At 37.9% G+C, this 22,493-nt stretch overlaps 1 protein-coding gene across 1 annotated transcript in view; it reads left to right on the top strand.

Moving 5' to 3' along the window:
- ABCA10 (ATP binding cassette subfamily A member 10) overlaps positions 1–22,493 on the top strand; it is an 88,786-nt gene that overhangs the window by 35,807 nt on the left and 30,486 nt on the right. Inside the window, 7 exon segments of the mRNA XM_063656526.1 lie at positions 112–202; positions 1,453–1,592; positions 2,291–2,410; positions 10,965–11,163; positions 13,190–13,356; positions 17,087–17,220; positions 17,614–17,751. Coding sequence (XP_063512596.1) covers positions 112–202; positions 1,453–1,592; positions 2,291–2,410; positions 10,965–11,163; positions 13,190–13,356; positions 17,087–17,220; positions 17,614–17,751 — 989 coding nt within the window.

Below are 22,493 nucleotides of genomic sequence, written 5' to 3'. Positions count from 1 at the left end.
AGTTGTTTTGATATTACAAATTTCATTCAGTGTTTTGGTATCCAAAGTAGAGAATATACCATGTAAGGAATTACTCTTCACATAATTTTTTGAATCTTCCTTTCTACTCAGATAGGAAAGTATTTCTGTCTAATGGGAAGTTGAAATGTGCAGGATCATCTTTGTTTCTGAAGCGAAAGTGGGGTATTGGATATCATTTAAGGTATGTATTCTAGGTGTAGTTATTTTTAAATGAGCGTATTAATATGAGGGTGACATTTTATAGAAGCCTTTAGAAATATAAGAAAGGCAACTTAACTTTTGGTAGAAACTGTTTTGCAATAAACAGCCCAAAATGTCTCTTTCATTAACATTTCCTTTGTTGGTTATCTCTTGGTTTTAAGCATGCTCATTAAAAAACAAAGTATGCTTCTCAAGACGTTTGTTTTGTTTGTTTTTTGTTTTTTTGAAGTCAGAGTCTCGCTCTGTTACCAGGCTGGAGTGCAGTGGCTGCAACCTCCGACTCCCTGGTTGAAGCGATTCTCCTGCCTCAGCCTCCCGAATAGCTGGGATTACAGGCATGTGCCACCATGCCCAGCTAATTTTTTGTATTTTTAGTAGAGACGGGATTTCACCATGTTGGCCAGGATGGTCTCGATCTCCTGACCTTGTGATCCGCCTGCCTTGGCCTCCCAAAGTGCTGGGATTACAGGCATGAGCCACCATGCCCGGCTTATACAACATTTTTAAGCCAATATTTGTATAGAAAAAATTATCTTTATGTCCTCAATAGGCCATTGATTACTTTTAGCAAAACAATTTGGCCTAAATTTCTATAGTTATATTCCAAATCTAATTGATAGAATGGCAGAATATCACATGGAAACATTTTAGAAAGCATCAAATACTCACAAACAAGCTCTGCAAATAGAAGTTGTTGACATTAAGAGAAACCACTTACTGCATAGAAAGCAACTGTTTATTAAAAACCTTATGAATTTTCCAGTTATTCAGAAGCAATGTTTCGTGTATCTTATATCCTATCATGATTGTTTTTTATGTATATCACACATGTAGCACAATCATGATAGTTTTATATATGTATATATACACACACATACACACATGTAAAATAACGTTTTATACACAAATGTATTTGCATGTGTGTATGTGTGTTTGTGTATGTGTGTATGTATGCTAAAATGTCACTGTGCTTTAGTTACATTTAGAGGAATTGGTGTTGATATGTACTATAATTTTTCCATTTGAAATAATGCAAAATAGGCTACCAATTAGCACTTTGAAGTTGAATTAGCGATTTGAAGTGGAGTATCTGATTTGTAGGAACCAATTACTAGAGTTAAGTAGAATATGCCTGTAATACATATAAGCTGTTTAATAGAAAACTATCTTTTCATGAGTGGTGGTGTTGGAAAAGAATTCAAGAGACTTATGGCTCTTTTGAAATAATAGTTTACACAGGAATGAAATGTGTGACACAGAGAAAATCACGTCCCTTATTAAGCAGCACATTCCTGATGCCAAGTTAACAACAGAAAGTGAAGAAAAACTTGTATATATTTTGCCTTTGGAAAAAATGAACAAATTTCCAGGTAACTTACTGTGTAATCACATAGAATATACGTAAGTGTTCATGATTGTGCTGACTGCGTTTTCTGTTGTTCTATGAATCGAGTTCTAAAGCTTATACAAATGAAAATATTTATTCATAAGTAATCTGTTCCCATTTCCAATATGATGATTTACGTTACCAGAGACGTATTATAGCAACTAAAATTTCCATGAATATAGAAACCCAGATTTGCTCTCTTTGTCAGAATTAAACTTTGAAATATCTCTTTTCTGAAGTAGCAGTTTCTGTTAGAAATACAGATGAAATGAGACTTTATCTTTTAAAATATATGTAAGCAGTTCAATAGAGTCTTTGAAAATTATAATAATTTTATTATATTTATAAAATGGTTAGTATAGAAAAGTTAGAAAATACAGAGGATAAGGTATAACTTAATAAATTTTTAGATAGACATACAGATACATGCTTATACAAACACACACAGCCGTAATGATACAAGAATTTTAAAGTTTATGAAACAAAATGGAAATGTAAAATATTAAAATTGATTTGAATGACAAGAGAATATCTTATAGAAAAGATTTCTTTGGATTATTATGATTGCTTTAATATGAAAACATTTGTAGACATCTATTTTGAGTAATATTTAGAAATTAGTATTTTAATATACTCATTGATAATTTTAATTGCATTGACTTATTACTATTGGCTTTTTAGATCTTTACAGTGACCTTGATAAGTGTTCTGACCAGGGCATAAGGAATTATGCTATTTCAATGACAGCTCTGAATGAAGTATTCTTGAACCTAGAAGGAAAATCAGCAATTGATGAACCAGGTATAAAAATGTGTGTCTAGCAGAAAATTAAGAAAAAAAAGAGAAGAGAAAAAGATGATGTTCTAATTCATATTTGTAGATTTTTATGTGGATTTCTACCTATAATATGCATTAGATAGAAAATAGCATTGTCCACTAGATAGAAAATACTAGCATTGTCCAGTATTATAATCATTTTATATCGAGTATAATCAGTCTTGATGCTAGGCAAATTGCTTTCCAACATCTGTCTGCTTCCCATGTCAGTGACAGGCACATCTCTTTGCAATGACCACTTCTTGCTTATCATCAAAAGCTCTCTGCTATAGCGATGAATTCTGCTATTGCCTCTTACTTGCCATTCCTTATAAAAATGTGCTCTTAATTAGCTAATAAACTAATTCTAATTAATGTATTAATAAGAAGTAATAAAATAAGATGTTATTTCCTTAGTTTACTTTGTAATAATAATTAGAAGAATTTAGGAGGCTACTATACATAGACCAATGGAACAAGTTAGAGAACCCAGCAATAAAGCCACACACCTACAGTCATCTGATCTTCAACAAAGCCAGTGAAGACAAACAATGGGGAAATTACTACCTATTCAATAAATGGTGCTGGGATAACTGGCTAGCCACAGCAGAAGATTGAAACTAGAGCCCTACCTTTCACCCTATACAAAAATAAACTCAAGATGGATTTAATATTTAAATGTAGAACCTAAGACTATAAAAACCTGAGAAGAAAACCTACAAAATACCATTCTGGACATTGGTCCTGGCAAAGACTTCATGATGAAGACTCCAAAAGCAATTGTAACAAAAAGAAAAATTGACAAGTGAGACCTAATTAAACTAAAGAGCATCTGCACAGCAAAAGAAACTATCAATGGAATAAACAGACAACATACAGAATGGGAGAAAATATTTGCAAACTATGCACCCAACAAAGGTATAATATCCAGAATCTATAAGGAGCTTAAACAAATCAGTAAGCCAAAAACAACCCCATTAAAAAATGGACAAAGGACATGAACAGATACTTCTCAAAAGAATACATACATGCAGTCAACAAGCATATCAAAAATGCTCCATATCATGAATGAATAGGGAAATGCAGATCAAAACCACAAGATACCACCTCACACCAGTCAAAATGGCTGTTATTAAAAAGTAAAAAAATAACAGATGCTGATGAGGTTGTGGAGAAAAGGGAGTGATTATGCCCTGTTGGTGGGAATGTAAATTAGTTCAGCCACTGTGGAAAGCAGTCTGGAGATTTCTCAAAGAACTTTAAATAGAACTATCATTCGACCCAGCAATCCCATTACTGAGTATATAGCCAAAGGTATATAAATCATTCTATCATAAAGACATATACAGGTATGTTCATTGCAGCACTATGCACAATAGCAGAGACATGGAATCAACCTAGATGCCCCTCAGTGGTGGACTGGATAAAGAAAATGTGTTACATGTACACTATGTAATACCACGCAACCATACAGAATGAGATCATGTCTTTTGCAGCAACATGGAGTAAGCTGGAAGCCATTATCCTAAAGAAATTAACACAGGAACAGAAAACCAAATACCATATGTTCTTACTTATAAGTGAGAAGTAAACATTGAGTACACATGAATGCGAAGAAGAGAACAATAGACACCAGGGCCTAACTTAAGTGTGGAGGATGAGAATTGAAAAATGACCTGTGGGTATTATGCTGATTACCTGGATGACAAAATTGTCTGTACACCAAACCCCCAAATCCCCATGACATGCAATTTACTCATGTAACAAGCCTGCACCCAAATCCCCATGACACACAATTTACCCATGTAACAAGCCTGCACCAAAAATAAAAATCGGAAAAAAAAAAAAATTTAGGAGGCTACTATATACCAGCCATTGTGCTCAGTCCTTGAATTATATTGTTTTTTTTGTTTTTTTTTTTTTTACTTTTTTTTTTTTTTTTTATTATTATTATACTTTAGATTTTATGGTACATGTGCGCAATGTGCAGGTAAGTTACATATGTATACATGTGTCATGCTGGTGCGCTGCACCCACCAACTCGTCATCTAGCATTAGGTATATCTCCCAATGCTATCCCTCCCCCCTCCCCCCACCCCACAACAGTCCCCAGAGTGTGATGTTCCCCTTCCTGTGTCCATGTGTTCTCATTGTTCAATTCCCACCTATGAGTGAGAATATGCGGTGTTTGGTTTTTTGTTCTTGCGATAGTTTACTGAGAATGATGATTTCCAATTTCATCCATGTCCCTACAAAGGACGTGAACTCATCATTTTTTATGGCTGCATAGTATTCCATGGTGTATATGTGCCACATTTTCTTAATCCAGTCTATCATTGTTGGACATTTGGGTTGGTTCCAAGTCTTTGCTATTGTGAATAATGCCGCAATAAACATACGTGTGCATGTGTCTTTATAGCAGCATGATTTATAGTCCTTTGGGTATATACCCAGTAATGGGATGGCTGGGTCGAATGGAATTTCTAGTTCTAGATCCCTGAGGAATCGCCACACTGACTTCCACAAGGGTTGAACTAGTTTACAGTCCCACCAACAGTGTAAAAGTGTTCCTATTTCTCCACATCCTCTCCAGCACCTGTTGTTTCCTGACTTTTTAATGATTGCCATTCTAACTGGTGTGAGATGGTATCTCATTGTGGTTTTGATTTGCATTTCTCTGATGGCCAGTGATGATGAGCATTTTTTCATGTGTTTTTTGGCTGCATAAATGTCTTCTTTTGAGAAGTGTCTGTTCATGTCCTTCGCCCACTTTTTGATGGGGTTGTTTGTTTTTTTCTTGTAAATTTGTTGGAGTTCATTGTAGATTCTGGATATTAGCCCTTTGTCAGATGAGTAGGTTGCGAAAATTTTCTCCCATTTTGTAGGTTGCCTGTTCACTCTGATGGTAGTTTCTTTTGCTGTGCAGAAGCTCTTGAGTTTAATTAGATCCCATTTGTCAATTTTGGCTTTTGTTGCCATTGCTTTTGGTGTTTTAGACATGAAGTCCTTGCCCATGCCTATGTCCTGAATGGTAATGCCTAGGTTTTCTTCTAGGGTTTTTATGGTTTTAGGTCTAACATTTAAGTCTTTAATCCATCTTGAATTGATTTTTGTATAAGGTGTGAGGAAGGGATCCAGTTTCAGCTTTCTACATATGGCTAGCCAGTTTTCCCAGCACCATTTATTAAATAGGGAATCCTTTCCCCATTTCTTGTTTTTCTCAGGTTTGTCAAAGATCAGATAGTTGTAGATATGTGGCATTATTTCTGACGGCTCTGTTCTGTTCCATTGATCTATATCTCTGTTTTGGTACCAGTACCATGCTGTTTTGGTTACTGTAGCCTTGTAGTATAGTTTGAAGTCAGGTAGTGTGATGCCTCCAGCTTTGTTCTTTTGGCTTAGGATTGACTTGGCGATGCGGGCTCTTTTTTGGTTCCATATGAACTTTAAAGTAGTTTTTTCCAATTCTGTGAAGAAAGTCATTGGTAGCTTGATGGGGATGGCATTGAATCTGTAAATTACCTTGGGAAGGATGGCCATTTTCATGATATTGATTCTTCCTACCCATGAGCATGGAATGTTCTTCCATTTGTTTGTATCCTCTTTTATTTCCTTGAGCAGTGGTTTGTAGTTCTCCTTGAAGAGGTCTTTCACATCCCTTGTAAGTTGGATTCCTAGGTATTTTATTCTCTTTGAAGCAATTGCGAATGGGAGTTCACTCATGATTTGGCTCTCTGTTTGTCTGTTATTGATGTATAAGAATGCTTGTGATTTTTGCACATTGATTTTGTATCCTGAGACTTTGCTGAAGTTGCTTATCAGCTTAAGGAGATTTTGGGCTGAGACAATGGGGTTTTCTAGATATACTATCATGTCATCTGCAAACAGGGACAATTTGACTTCCTCTTTTCCTAATTGAATACCCTTGATTTCCTTCTCCTGCCTAATTGCCCTGGCCAGAACTTCCAACACTATGTTGAATAGAAGTGGTGAGAGAGGGCATCCCTGTCTTGTGCCAGTTTTCAAAGGGAATGCTTCCAGTTTTTGCCCATTCAGTATGATATTGGCTGTGGGTTTGTCATAAATAGCTCTTATTATTTTGAGATACGTCCCATCAATTCCTAATTTATTGAGAGTTTTTAGCATGAAGGGTTGTTGAATTTTGTCAAAGGCCTTTTCTGCATCTATTGAGATAATCATGTGGTTTTTGTCTTTGGTTCTGTTTATATGCTGGATTACATTTATTGATTTGCGTATATTGAACCAGCCTTGCATCCCAGGGATGAAGCCCACTTGATCATGGTGGATAAGCTTTTTGATGTGCTGCTGGATTCTGTTTGCCAGTATTTTATTGAGGATTTTTGCATCAATGTTCATCAAGGATATTGGTCTAAAATTCTCTTTTTTTGTTGTGTCTCTGCCAGGCTTTGGTATCAGGATGATGCTGGCCTCATAAAATGAGTTAGGGAGGATTCCCTCTTTTTCTATTGATTGGAATAGTTTCAGAAGGAATGGTACCAGCTCCTCCTTGTACCTCTGGTAGAATTCGGCTGTGAATCCTTCTGGTCCTGGACTTTTTTTGGTTGGTAAGCTATTGATTATTGCCACAATTTCAGCTCCTGTTATTGGTCTATTCAGAGATTCAACTTCTTCCTGGTTTAGTCTTGGGAGGGTGTATGTGTTGAGGAATTTATCCATTTCTTCTAGATTTTCTAGTTTATTTGCATAGAGGTGTTTGTAATATTCTCTGATGGTAGTTTGTATTTCTGTGGGATCGGTGGTGATATCCCCTTTATCATTTTTTATTGCATCTATTTGATTCTTCTCTCTTTTTTTCTTTATTAATCTTGCTAGCGGTCTATCAATTTTGTTGATCCTTTCAAAAAACCAGCTCCTGGATTCATTGATTTTTTGAAGGGTTTTTTGTGTCTCTATTTCCTTCAGTTCTGCTCTGATTTTAGTTATTTCTTGCCTTCTGCTAGCTTTTGAATGTGTTTGCTCTTGCTTTTCTAGTTCTTTTAATTGTGATGTTAGGGTGTCAATTTTGGATCTTTCCTGCTTTCTCTTGTGGGCATTTAGTGCTATAAATTTCCCTCTACACACTGCTTTGAATGCATCCCAGAGATTCTGGTATGTTGTGTCTTGGTTCTCGTTGGTTTCAAAGAACATCTTTATTTCTGCCTTCATTTCGTTATGTACCCAGTAGTCATTCAGGAGCAGGTTGTTCAGTTTCCACGTAGTTGAGCGGTTTTGAGTGAGATTCTTAATCCTGAGTTCTAGCTTGATTGCACTGTGATCTGAGAGACAGTTTGTTACAATTTCTGTTCTTTTACATTTATTGAGGAGAGCTTTACTTCCAAGTATATGGTCAATTTTGGAATAGGTGTGGTGTGGTGCTGAAAAAAATGTATATTCTGTTGATTTGGGGTGGAGAGTTCTGTAGATGTCTATTAGGTCCGCTTGGTGCAGAGCTGAGTTCAATTCCTGAGTATCCTTGTTGACTTTCTGTCTCGTTGATCTGTCTAATGTTGACAGTGGGGTGTTAAAGTCTCCCATTATTAATGTGTGGGAGTCTAAGTCTCTTTGTAGGTCACTCAGGACTTGCTTTATGAATCTGGGTGCTCCTGTATTGGGTGCATATATATTTAGGATAGTTAGCTCTTCTTGTTGAATTAATCCCTTTACCATTATGTAATGGCCTTCTTTGTCTCTTTTGATCTTTGTTGGTTTAAAGTCTGTTTTATCAGAGACTAGGATTGCAACCCCTGCCTTTTTTTGTTTTCCATTTGCTTGGTAGATCTTCCTCCATCCTTTTATTTTGAGCCTATGTGTGTCTCTGCACGTGAGATGGGTTTCCTGAATACAGCACACTGATGGGTCTTGAGTCTTTATCCAGTTTGCCAGTCTGTGTCTTTTAATTGGAGCATTTAGTCCATTTACATTTAAAGTTAATATTGTTATGTGTGAATTTGATCCTGTCATTATGATGTCAGCTGGATATTTTGCTCGTTAGTTGATGCAGTCTCTTCCTAGTCTCGATGTTCTTTACATTTCGGTACGATTTTGCAGTGGCTGGTACCGGTTGTGCCTTTCCATGTTTAGCGCTTCCTTCAGGAGCTCTTTTAGGGCAGGCCTGGTGGTGACAAAATCTCTCAGCATTTGCTTGTCTGTAAAGTATTTTATTTCTCCTTCACTTATGAAGCTTAGTTTGGCAGGATATGAAATTCTGGGTTGAAAATTCTTTTCTTTAAGAATGTTGAATATTGGCCCCCACTCTCTTCTGGCTTGTAGGGTTTCTGCCGAGAGATCCGCTGTTAGTCTGATGGGCTTCCCTTTGATGGTAACCCGACCTTTCTCTCTGGCTGCCCTTAACATTTTTTCCTTCATTTCAACTTTGGTGAATCTGACAATTATGTGTCTTGGAGTTGCTCTTCTCGAGGAGTATCTTTGTGGCGTTCTCTGTATTTCCTGAATCTGAATGTTGGCCTGCCTTGCTAGATTGGGGAAGTTCTCCTGGATAATATCCTGCAGAGTGTTTTCCAACTTGTTTCCATTCTCCCCATCACTTTCTGGTACACCAATCAGACGTAGATTTGGTCTTTTCACATAGTCCCACATTTCTTGGAGGCTTTGCTCGTTTCTTTTTATTCTTTTTTCTCTAAACTTCCCTTCTCGCTTCATTTCATTCATTTCATCTTCCAGGGCTGATACCCTTTCTTCCATTTGATCGCATCGGCTCCTGAGGCTTCTGCATTCTTCACGTAGTTCTCGAGCCTTGGTTTTCAGCTCCATCAGCTCCTTTAAGCACTTCTCTGTATTGGTTATTCTAGTTATACATTCTTCTAAATTTTTTTCAAAGTTTTCAACTTCTTTGCCTTTGGTTTGAATATCCTCCCGTAGCTCGGAGTAATTTGATCGTCTGAAGCCTTCTTCTCTCAGCTCGTCAAAGTCATTCTCCGTCCAGCTTTGTTCCGTTGCTGGTGAGGAACTGCGTTCCTTTGGAGGAGGAGAGGTACTCTGGTTTTTAGAGTTTCCAGTTTTTCTGCTCTGTTTTTTCCCCATCTTTGTGGTTTTATCTACTTTTGGTCTTTGATGATGGTGATGTACAGATGGGTTTTTGGTGTGGATGTCCTTTCTGTTAGTTTTCCTTCTAACAGACAGAACCCTCAGCTGCAGGTCTGTTGGAGTACCTGGCCGGCCGTGTGAGGTGTCAGTCTGCCCCTGCTGGGGGGTGCCTCCCAGTTAGGCTGCTCGGGGGTCAGGGGTCAGGGACCCACTTGAGGAGGCAGTCAGCCCGTTCTCTGATCTCCAGCTGCGTGCTGGGAGAACCACTGCTCTCCTCACAGCTGTCAGACAGGGACATTTAAGTCTGCAGAGGTTACTGCTGTCTTTTTGTTTGTCTGTGTCCTGCCCCCAGAGGTGGAGCCTACAGAGGCAGGCAGGCTTCCTTGAGCTGTGGTGGGCTCCACCCAGTTCAAGCTTCCAGGCTGCTTTGTTTACCTAAGCGAGCCCGGGCAATGGCGGGCGCCCCTCCCCCAGCCTCGCTGCCGACTTGCTGTTTGATCTCAGACTGCTGTGCTAGCAATCAGCGAGACTCCGTGGGCGTAGGACCCTCTGAGCCAGGTGCGGGCTATACTCTCCTGGGGCACCGTTTCCTAAGCCCGTCGGAAAAGCACAGTATTCGGGTGGGAGTGGCCCGATTTTCCAGGTGCCGTCTGTCACCCCAGGAAGGGGAACTCCCTGACCCCTTGCGCTTCCTGAGTGAGGCAATGCCTCGCCCCTGCTTCGGCTGGCGCACGGTGCGCTCACCCACTGACCTGCGCCCACTGTCTGGCACTCCCTAGTGAGATGAACACGGTACCTCAGATGGAAATGCAGAAATCACCCGTCTTCTGCGTCGCTCGCGCTGGGAGCTGTAGACCGGAGCTGTTCCTATTCGGCCATCTTGGCTCCTCCCTCGAATTATATTGTTTTTAATTCCCATAATAAAATCAAGCTGCCCATGAGAAAACTGATATTTGAAGTTGTGTGATTAGCCAAAATTGTACAGTTAATGTGTGGTATATGTGGGACTCAAACAGGAGGCCTTTCCATGAACTTTCCATCATTTGAAAGCACAGTGTCTTGAACTCGTTACTGAGATGTCAATCATCAGTGTTGAACTAATCCTATAGGGGAAATTCCAGATGACAGAGGAGGCCTGTTGGAAACTCAGCTACATAAATTTGTCTTTGTGCTTCTGCATAAAACTTGCTCTGCAAAAGTATCCATTAGTGAAGAGCTACTGTTATTGGTATGAAAGAATAAATGCTTGTTAGGAAGCCTCAATCATCCTCAAAAATTAATTTACTGTCTCATTGGAATTGAATCCATTACATATGTTTGAAGGAAAGATTTTTAATGTAAATTTTGATTATGGATATCAGTAGCTTAACTTGTTAGAAGTGCTGTTTCAAATAGTCTAACATCATTTTCAATGTTTTTAAAGAGAAAGTGCAGATAACATAGCCTATTAAAATGTTTTATTACATGATTGTAGATTTTGACATTGGGAAACAAGAGAAAATATATGTGACAAGAAACACTGGAGATGAGTCTGAAATGGAACAGGTTCTTTGTTCTCTTCCTGAAACAAGAAAGGCTGTCAGTAGTGCAGCTCTCTGGAGACGACAAATCTGTGCAGTGGCAACACTTCGCTTCTTAAAGTTAAGGCGTGAAAGGAGAGCTCTTTTGTGTTTGTGAGTATCAGATTACTTTATATCTATTTGGTCAATATATGAAAAAACATTCAAATATTAAGAAAATAAATAATTTATTCATTCATTTGACAGTTTTTTAGTATCTTTACCTATCCTGCTGTTACTGAGGAAAAGGGCCTCACTGCCTCATGTGCTAGAAGCCAATACTATGACACCGGATTTTTGAGGAAAAAAAAGGTTTTTATTGCTAGTTGACTCACAAGGAGACAGAAGACCAGCTCAAATCTGTCTCTCTGTGCTGACTTTAAGGCAGTAATTTTATTAGAAAAGGTTTAGGGGGTGGGTCCTGGGATTAGCATGGTAGAAGAAAAGGAGAGGTCTGGAAAGTCCTCAGGCATGTACGGATATCTCTTCATGCCTCCTCATGTATCCCTTATGCAAATTCAAGCACAATTGGTATGAAATATATGGTGGAAATTCAGGCTGTGAAGTCAGCAGGATGATTCTGGACCAACTGTAATTGGCCATATTGGTTTCAGCTGATTTCAGCCAGTTTTATTATCTTACAAGCTGAGGGAGTTTCAGTGTTTCAGCAAATTGTTTCTTTTTTTTTCTTCTTTCAATCTGAAACCCTACAAACTCAATAATTTCTGCTAGTCATTGGTTTCTTTAACTCTTTGGGGCACAGTTTTACTACTGTAGTGAACAAAATTGATAAGGCCTTTAAACTTGTTCAATTCTATCACAAATCTTCATTGAAGCCTGCTATAGTATACTAGGCATTGTTCTAGGAGCTTTGGTTATATTAGTGAACACAAAAGGCACAGATCCCTATTCTAATGGTGTTTACATCTGGTTGGGTGGAAAAGATGAAAAATACTGAATATAAAACTAAATAACTTATATGCCAGGTTATACAAACTGGAGTAGAAAAGGGGATAGGGAGGGATGACAGGAGTTGGAGGTACATTACAATTCTAAATAGGTTGACTGGTGTTGGTCTTACTGAAATTGTTACATTTAAGCCAAGATTAGAAAATATGGAGAGTTAATAACAGTTGAGAAACAAAAGCATCCATTGGATTTGGCAAAAGGGAAGTTACTAAAGGTTTTATCAAGAGAAGGTCTGAAAGTAGACAACTCTTCTGCAGTGCTTGACTATGGAGCGAAGTAGAAAGAGCAGAAGCTAAAAGGCAATGTGAAGTCGGGAAGAAAGTTGATTTTATAATGAATGAGAGATACACGGAGGGTGGAGAGTTTGGATTAATCGCAATGTTGACAAGGACTGATCTTTTGTTAGGAGCAAAGATCTATTACCTACTTCAACAGAATAAAAGAATGAGAGGATAACTGAATCTGTGGGTGTGTTTTCTTTTCTTTTGGCGGTGATAAAATGAAGGAGTTTCTGTCCTATAGATTCCAATTTTTTTTCTATGAAATATATGGCTGATAGGGAGAAGGAGGTAGAGTCTGAAGTCTGATGGGAAAGTAGTCATTGCAGAGTGGACTCATATGCTTATTAGAGAAACAAAGATTGCTTGGAAGCATTTCACTTGCAATTTGAGTTGGTGGGATGACTTCTAGGATATAAAAATAGTGTTTTAAATATTGCATTTAGTTTCATGAAATTAAAATATTTGTAAACTAACAATTGAAGAAAGTTAAAATTTTACTTGCAATTGTGCACATAGCAAGCTTGAGGCTGCAGTGTAAAATAGGGCATTTTTCTCATCAAAAGTACCCAGGCAATTTGAGGCCCCTGTTATCTCATAAAATCATTTCCTGTGTTTTCCTGGTAAACCAGCATACCTACAGAGGATTGCCCCTGGATTCCACCTTTTCTCTTGATACTCTATTACCCTTCAATATCTTCCAATGTGATACAAAGTATGTAATTTTTTTGTGCTAATTTTCAGATTACTGTCACTGTATGTTTCATTTTATCTAACTAAACACAAAATATGCATGTGGAATTTCCATAGTTAGCACTTATATAGCATCTTTGTGACTTAAATAATCAGAGGAAAATTGCTTCAGACTCATGTTCTAATTTTGTTTTACTTAGGTTACTAGTACTTGGAATTGCTTTTATCCCCGTCATTCTAGAGAAGATAATGTATAAAGTAACTCGTGAAACTCATTGTTGGGAGTTTTCACCCAGTATGTATTTCCTTTCTCTGGAACAAATCCCGAAGATGCCTCTTACCAGCCTGTTAATCATTAATAATACAGGTGAGAAATGGGGCTGAAATTTAGTGTGAATTTTTATTATCAAAGATCATTAGAAAGCACATACCTGAGAGACAATTGAAAACAAAAATGGTGTCTGTCCAGCTTGCTCCATTTTCAAATGAAGGAAACTGATGGGTTAATTTTCTTTTTTAATATTTTTTATTTTATATTATCTTTATTTCAATAGGTTTGTGGGAAACAGGTGATGTTTGGTTACATGTATAAGTTCTTTAATGGTGGTTTCTGAGATGTTGGTGGACTCATCACCTGAGCAGTGTACACTATACTCAATGTGTAGTCTTTTATCCCTCAACCCCGTCCCACCCTTTCCCAAGTCCTCAAAATCCGTTGTATCATTCTTATGCCTTTGCACCTTCATAGCTTAGCTCCCACTTATAAGTGATAACATATGATGTTTGGTTTTCCATTCCTGAGTTAACTTCACTTAGAATGATGGTCTCCAGCTCCATCCAGGTTGCTGCAAATGTCACTACTTCGTTTCGTTTTATGGATTAGTAGTATTCCAAGGTGTGTGTTTGTGTGTGTGTATATGGGTGTATATACACACACACACACACACATATACATATATATAACTTTTAATATGTGTATATATACATATATACACACACATATACATATATATATATATATAACTTTTTTAATCCACTCGTTGATTGATAGGCACTTGGGCTGGTTCTATATTTTCACAATTGTGAACTGTGCTGCTATAAACATGTGTGTGCAAGTCTCTTTTTCATATGACTTCTTTTCCTCTGGGTAGATACTCAGGAGTGGGATTGCTGGATCAATCGGTAGACTTACTTTTAGTTCTTTAAGGAATGTCCACACTGTTTTCCATAGTGGTTTTACTAGTTTACTTTCCCACCAACAGTGTAAAAGTGTTCCCTTTTCACCACATCCATGCCAACATCTATTATTTTTTGACCCATCTTCAGGTCTCGCAGCTGTGGGTACCAGCACCTGTTCTGGTGGAGGTAGCAGGAGAGTGAAGTGGACTCTGTGAGGGTCCTTGGTTGTAGTTTTGTTTAGTGTGCTGGAACAGTGTTGGTCAGCCTCTAGCCTGGAGGTGGCACTTTCAAGAGAGCATCAGCTATGGTAGTATAGGGAGGATACGAGCTTGCCCTAGGGTCGCCTGGATAAGTATTCAGGTTTCTCAGGTGGTGGTTCGGGGCCATAGAACTTCCAAGAGATTATGTCTACCAGGGCGGGTGGAGAAAGACCAGCAGGTGAGGGCAGGGTTAGGCATGTCTGAGCTTAGACTGTACTTGGGCAGGGCTTGCAGCAGCTCCTGTGGGGCATGGCTGATGGAGTTATGTTCCCAGGGAGATTATGGCTGCTTCTGCTGCATCGTACAGGTCGCCAGGGAAGTGGGGGAAAGCCGGCAGTCACAGGCCTCATTCAGTTCCCACACGGCCCGCAAGGTGGTCTCAATGCCCCTACAACAGAACTGAGTTTGTTTCCAGGCAACTGGTGAGCAGGACTGAGAACTCACCGCACGCTACAAGACTCCCTTTGAGAAAGCAAGCAGGGCTCTCGGGTTATGTGCCTTCCCCCTGCCATGGCTTCTGTGCTTGTATCTGCACTCCCTGATCATTCCCTCCCCAAGATTCTGTCCAGGAAACTATGCATTTGGTTAAAATTATTACAAAGTTCAGCTGGAAGTTTCCTTCTTCCTGTGGTCTTTCCCCAATTCCACTGGCAGCCCTCCCCAAGGACCCCTCTGAGACAAAGTCAGAAATGGCTTCCCTGGGGTCTGAGAGTGCCCACAGGGTTCTTCCCACTGCTTTCTCTACCCCTGTATTTTGCTTGGCTTTCTAAATTCATCTTAGCTCCAGGTAAGGTAAAATCCTCCCGTGATCTCGACCTTCAGATTCCTCAGAGAGGATGTGTGTTTGGGGACACACATTGCCCTTTCACACCGAGGGCACTCAGTTTTTCAGCTGTCTTATGGAGCCTGCAGCTGCAAGCCGCCTCTTTCAAAGGATCTGTGAATTATCTCCCTGATGGGTCCTTTTAAATCCAGAGCTCCCTTGGGGGCGGGGGGGGGGTGGTGGTTGATTCAGATGTGGAGGCTGCATCATAGCTTGACTTCTCCCTCTGACCAACTTGACTTCCTTTCCATCTATGATGGAAATCAAGTCAAGAAAAATAAGGGGCACAATGGCAAATATAAAGTTAACTTAATTCCATAAAGATGTTTTGAATGGGTTACTAGTACTTTAAATATCATGGCAAGGTTAGTGCCATTTAAGGTTGATAGGATCACTAGAACAAGCCTGGGTCATGAGGTATATTTTGTATGTATTATTCATAATTACAAATGTTACAGGGTTCTGGTAAAGTTTATAAAAGTCATTCCTGGCAAATTTTCTTCCTGTGAGAATTGCAATCTTATTTTCATGAACTCTTTTCACCTGGTGAGAATTATAAGATAAATGAATATATTTCTGAAAAGAATAAAGGTGTCCGTCACATTGAAGATGGTAAATGGAACTTAATGTCGTAGCATCAGAATGAATAGTATTGTACTCCTAAAGAGCAAGGCTCTTTACTAAGCTATTCTGGGTTTTTCTTTCTTTTTTTTTTTATTATACTTTAAGTTTTAGGGTACATGTGCACAATGTGCAGGTTGGTTACATACGTATACATGTGCCATGCTGGTGTGCTGCACCCATTAACTCGTCATTGAGCATTAGGTATATCTCCTAATGCTATCCCTCCCCCCTCCCCCACCCCACAACAGTCCCCAGAGTGTGATGTTCCCCTTCCTGTGTCCATGTGTTCTCATTGTTCAGTTCCCATCTATGAGTGAGAACATGCGGTGTTTGGTTTTTTGTCCTTGCGATAGTTTACTGAGAATGATGATTCCCAATTTCATCCATGTCCCTACAAAGGACATGAACTCATCATTTTTTATGGCTGCATAGTATTCCATGGTGTATATGTGCCACATTTTCTTAATCCAGTTTATCATTGTTGGACATTTGGGTTGGTTCCAAGTCTTTGCTATTGTGAATAGTGCCGCAATAAACATACGTGTGCATGTGTCTTTATAGCAGCATGATTTATAGTCCTTTGGGTATATACCCAGTAATGGGATGGCTGGGTCAAATGGTATTTCTAGTTCTAGATCCCTGAGGAATCACCACACTGACTTCCACAATGGTTGAACTAGTTTACAGTCCCACCAACAGTGTAAAAGTGTTCCTATTTCTCCACATCCTCTCCAGCACCTGTTGTTTCCTGACTTTTTAATGATTGCCATTCTAACTGGTGTGAGATGGTATCTCATTGTGGTTTTGATTTGCATTTCTCTGATGGCCAGTGATGATGAGCATTTTTTCATGTGTCTTTTAGCTGCATAAATGTCTTCTTTTGAGAAGTGTCTGTTCATATCCTTTGCCCACTTTTTGATGGGGTTGTTTGTTTTTTTCTTGTAAATTTGTTTGAGTTCATTGTAGATTCTGGATATTAGCCCTTTGTCAGATGAGTAGGTTGCGAAAATTTTCTCCCATTTTGTAGGTTGCCTGTTCACTCTGATGGTAGTTTCTTTTGCTGTGCAGAAGCTCTTTGGTTTAATTAGATACCATTTGTCAATTTTGGCTTTGGGTTTTTCTTAACACGATTGGCAATCATTATTATTTTAAGCTTTGACTTTGATTTTCTTGCTTTTTTTTTTCTTGTTGCCTTCCTTCCACTATATTAGGATCAAATATTGAAGACCTCGTGCATTCACTGAAGCGTCAGGATATAGTTTTGGAAATAGATGACTTTAGAAACAGAAATGGCTCAGATGATCCCTCCTACAGTGGAGCCATCATAGTGTCTGGTGACCAGAAGGTATGTTTGCTTCTATGCACTGTTTTATCATGAGTGTGTGTGTTTTTTTTTTTTTTTTTTTTACCACTTCCTAGTACTTTGAACTATAGGAAACTTAAATATGTTTTCTAAATTGGCATCATATTAGAGGAGGCTTGAAACTTTCTTTGTCACATAAAATACAAATATTTGACATCTTTTCATGTTAGTAAATGTTAATCCATTTCATTTACAAAACAAGTCACTTGAATTACAAAAATAATGCATTCTTGTACCAATTCAAAGAAGGCAGAAGTGTCAAAGAAAAATTAATAGTCTCCTTCTCATTCTAATTCCACTCTGGTAATATACAAAGTATACAATAAATATATTTACTGTAAGAATTTAGAACTTACATTTGTGTACTTTTTTAAGGATTACAGATTTTCAGTTGCATGTAATACCAAGAAACTGAATTGTTTTCCTGTTCTTATGGGAATTGTTAGCAACGCCCTTATGAGAATTTTTAACTCCACGGAGCTTATTCAAACGGAGAGCACTTCATTTGCTCGTGTAAGTAGAGTATTGACTTATATAAGAGGCAACACAGTAGAGGGATAAAGGATGAGGGCTCTAGAGCCTACCATGTGAGTTCAAATCTTGTTTCTTCCATTTAATAGCAAGTTTCTTAGCTACTCCTTGCCTTTGTGTCTTCATCTGCAAAATAGGGAGTGTAATAGTACCTACTTTATAGAATTATTGTGAAGATTAAATGAATTTCCTGAGAACCTAGAACATAGCGTGGCATACATATATATATTTACGTATAAATATATATACACATTTAAATTTATTCAATAACTACTTCCTGAGTGTACTATTTTCTGGTACTTCTAGATGTTGAGAATACAGCATGAACAGAATAGACAAAAATCTCACCCACATGGAGCTTACGTTCCTGTAAAGGAAAGAGGAAACATTCAAATACATGTTTGCTATTACTTATTCTGAAAGATCAAGAATCTTTCAAGTACTTTTATGTTTAGTCTAATTAAATTTTTAAAATTCAAAAGTTTTATGGAAAAATTTAAATATATAATTATTTACTTAGTAAATTAGATGTAACCTATCACTTCCTATCCCTTATCCTGATCTATTTTTTCCATTACATTTATTACCACTTGGTATGCTGTAGAGTTATGTTTTATGGCTGGCCTCACCCCTCTAGTTTAAAATCTTGTCTGATTAAGAATCACAGTCCAACACAGAACATTAGAAGAGCCAAGATCCAAAAGGACACTGCAAAATTTAAAATAAAAGAGAAAAAAATCATAGGACTGTTGAAAACTCATAATTTTGACTTTGGTTTACCTTATACAACTTACTAGGTACTCAGTGCATATTTACTTAAATCAATGAATGGATTTGGTTGGAAATGAAGAATATCAGAGATATCTTAAACCTAAATCCTTAATTTTATGTCAGAGTGTCAGATTTCCCTGGAGAGTATTTGAATATAAGACACATACACTGATTAATGCAAATGTGAAAGAGTGTGTATGTATGTATACACACCCACATATGTATATGTATATCTCCATCACAAAGGGATTTATGATAAAATATGGTCCAATTCTAAAATTGTGATTTTTTAACAGTTCTATTGTTCTTTGTCATTTTAAATTCTGCAGTGCTTTTTTTGGGTTTGGCTTCTTTATGTTTTATAACTTGGGGTGTGAAGTGCAATTTTTGATCAGATGCAATTTAGTTATTCTTTCTAAATTGTCAAATAATTCTTAACTGGTGTGTTTGATTATGATAGATAAAAAAGGGGAAAAATTATAGAAATCATGTGGATGTTAGCCAAGGATATGCATAGTGGTTTTAGATAATGAAATTTTATTGAAAAATTGCATAATAAGAAATTAATACCGTATTATGCAAACTCTAGTTTTCTGCGAATGAGATAGGGTGATTTAATTGTAAGTAGAGAAACTATCTAATATAAAACAATACAGTGTCTCTCTGGATGGTAATAGCAATGTGCTACCAGTTCAGAGCAAAAATAAGAAAAATATAATCAAAACTTAGTTCTGGTAATTTCTCAAGAGTGAGATCTAATATAATTTCATCTATTTCCCAATACTTCCAGAGTTAATCATGCCTTTATTTACCCTTAATTGTTTACTTTTAATATAGAATCGATGTTGTCTTGCCTTTTTTTTTAATCAACCTCCTTCTAACATCCAGGAGTTTTCAGCAGATGCTTTAATGCTTAAAGACCCTCCTAATTTATTTTTCAGTGGAACTGAGTGCAGACTCAGTTTGTCATTGTTTTTCAAATATGAACTTCTTGAGAGTAATAATTATACTTGACTTATTTCTAGCACAAAGGGATGATGCATTGCATGGAGCAGAAGCTCTGTAAATGTTTGTTGAATGGATGAATGAGTGGGTAGACTGGATAACTGGTTATGCTGTGCACCGTTTGTTACCATTATGGCACAGGTTTCTCTTCTGCAAGATGGGAACTGCAAGCAGATAATCTGTAATAGTCCTGTCTTTAAAATTTTTTTTATTTTAATACTTGCTTTTTCTACCTCATAAAGTAGATGTAACATTCAACTAAGATATTATTTTTAAAAGTGTTTAATGTATCACACAACAATGAGCCATTATTATCATTACTGTGGAAGCATGTTACAGTTAGCCTTTGTCAGACAAACTCTTCACTCCATTACTGTAAAGACATAAAAATTATCTTGCAGCTTTTAAGTAATATGATTTAAAGGCTTTCAGATTTTTCAGAATTGAATATATGCTGGGTTTACTGAGTGCAAACCACTGTAGTTCACCCTGCATTTAATAAAAAAGCTTTCTCTGTCTATAGGGAAAATAGATCTGGCTGACCATGAGCCAGCTCTGGAGGAAGAAAGATGGCATTTGGGGTTTTCCCCTCAATGGTAGCAGGAAGCTTGCCAGGGCCTCTGGGTGTTGCCAAAGAGAATTCTGTAGAGAATATCAAGATAAAGAAATTCTGCTCATGCAGAAAGTAGCATGGGTTGACCTCCTTATCACCTGCAGTCTGATAGAGGGTACCTTTCCTTTTGAGTCTTCTGCTTCTTCCTTCCTCCTTTCTTTTCCCCAGTGTTTTGGGGAATGTTATGTTAATCCTTAGGTGGAGTAAATAGAAATGGAGCTGAGGAAAGAAGTTACTCTTGAGGCTTTTGCTTCAGATGCAATATGACACACATTTATCTTTTCCAGGTAGCCTTTCACCCTGCATAGAGCTGAATGGGTCTCATGTGGCTAGTGGGCCCCAGAGGGACCCATCAGTTACCTGAGTTTAGTTTCTGAATCTGCTTACTAAGGTTATTACTCATGAACTCACAGAATATTTGTCTTAGCATATTACCTCCAGACATCAAATACATTCATTGTTGATTGCTCCAACATGTTAGGTCGGTCTCTTACATGGGGTTCTATTTTTCCCTTTTGACAAGGTTCAGATAGAGGTTTTTTTTTTTTTTTTTTTGAGATGGAGTTTTGCTCTTGTCACCCAAGCTGGAGTGCAACGGTGCAACCTCCGCCTCCTGGGTTCAACAGATAGAGCTCTTTAATCTACTTTTTTGCTAAACTGAATCAGAAAACAGAGGAGATGATGCATAGGTACATAACCTTCTTCTCTTGCAATGTATATAAATCTAGACAAAATTAATGTTAGGAAGGCTTGTCAAGGAAGCAATTTGGATATTAAATTGTCTCCTGTGGATCCAGGGAAGTTGAGTTCTCTCTTAGTCCCTCATGAATAACTTTTAAAATATTCAAATGGAAATTGTGTTTCTTTAGGAAAGTTAAGAATTTCAGTCTTTTTCTAGTTGTTGCATTCCCACCAGAAACAGGTATTTTCTTTTTAAAGAAAACCATAATTATTCATTCTTTTACTCATGCATAACCAAACAAAACAATCAATTATAATAAGAATAGGGATTAGTATAGTATATTTTACTGCTCACCCATTGTGGAGGATAATTTATTTTTATTTTCAGTCATAATTTCCCTTTTACTCAGATTTAATAACGTCCTTTCTCAGGGACACCTCAAATCTTGGGGCTGATTTATATGCCAGCAGAAGTCATAGACCAGAGGTGCTTCCACTTTAACATACACTAGTATCATCTGCTGGGCTTGTTAAAACAGATTACTGGACACCATCCCCAGAGATTCTGATTTAGTAGATCAGATGTGAGGTCTGAGAACTTGCATTTCCAGTAAGTACCCGGGTGACGTTGATGCTGCTGGTCTGGGACCACACTTAGAGAACCACTAGCATAGAAGAGTCACTATCTCCACAGTTCTCTGAGGCTCACTTCCCTCTAGATTTGGCTGTACATTGCCTCTGATTGCTGAAGGTGTCTTCTAAAGCTGTCATGACTTCTTTTAATAACCTCATTTTCACACTATTTTAAAATTATGCCCTTTTTATTTCTCATTATCCTTCTAGACTTTGAAATGTGTACTTCACTAAGCTACGTGTCATCTGTTCCTTAGCTACTTGTTGGTTCTTGCCTGATATTGCTTCCTGGTCTGTTTTAAATTCTAGTGCTTTCATCTTAAAAACAACTATTCTTAGTTATTGAGCACCTCCCATATAGCAAATGCTACATGTAGCAAATAAAAATATTATTATTTCACTATATATATATATATATTTTTTTTTTTTGAGACGGAATCTCATTCTGTCACCCAGGCTGGCACGCAGTGGCAAGATCTCAGCTCACTGCAACCTCCGCCTCCCGGGTTCAAGTGATTCTCCTGCCTCAGCCTCCCAAGTAGCTGGAATTACAGGCATGCACCACCATATCCGGCTAATTTTTTTGTATTTTTAGTAGAGATGGGGTTTCACCACGTTGGCCAGGCTGGTCTCAAACTCCTGACCTCAGGTGATCCACCCGCCTCAGCCTCTCAAAGTGCTGGGATTACAGGTGTGAGCCACCACATCTGGCCTCACTATACATTATTTAATTTAGTCCTCACTAATGCCTCTGAAGTTGATATACTTGAGTTGTAAATAGAAATGTACTAAGGAATGTAACTGGACATTCACAAGTCAAGTTCTAATATGGCATTGGAATCCCAATGGTGAAGGATTCCAATGCCTATATTAGAACTCTGCCTAGTAATGACTTTCATTGGTTAGCTCTGACCTTCTGTGTATCTGGACCCCCTGATCCTCCTACCATATATTAATATTCAAATGCCAGTCAAGGACCAACAGAAGCTAACAAAAGTGTCTGGACCAGCATACAGGAAGA

The sequence above is a fragment of the Pongo pygmaeus genome, chromosome 19, assembly GCF_028885625.2.
Source record: "Pongo pygmaeus isolate AG05252 chromosome 19, NHGRI_mPonPyg2-v2.0_pri, whole genome shotgun sequence".
NCBI lineage: Eukaryota > Metazoa > Chordata > Mammalia > Primates > Hominidae > Pongo > Pongo pygmaeus.
The sequence above is the reverse complement of the archived record's forward strand: the minus strand, read 5'-3'. Positions and strand labels throughout refer to the sequence as shown.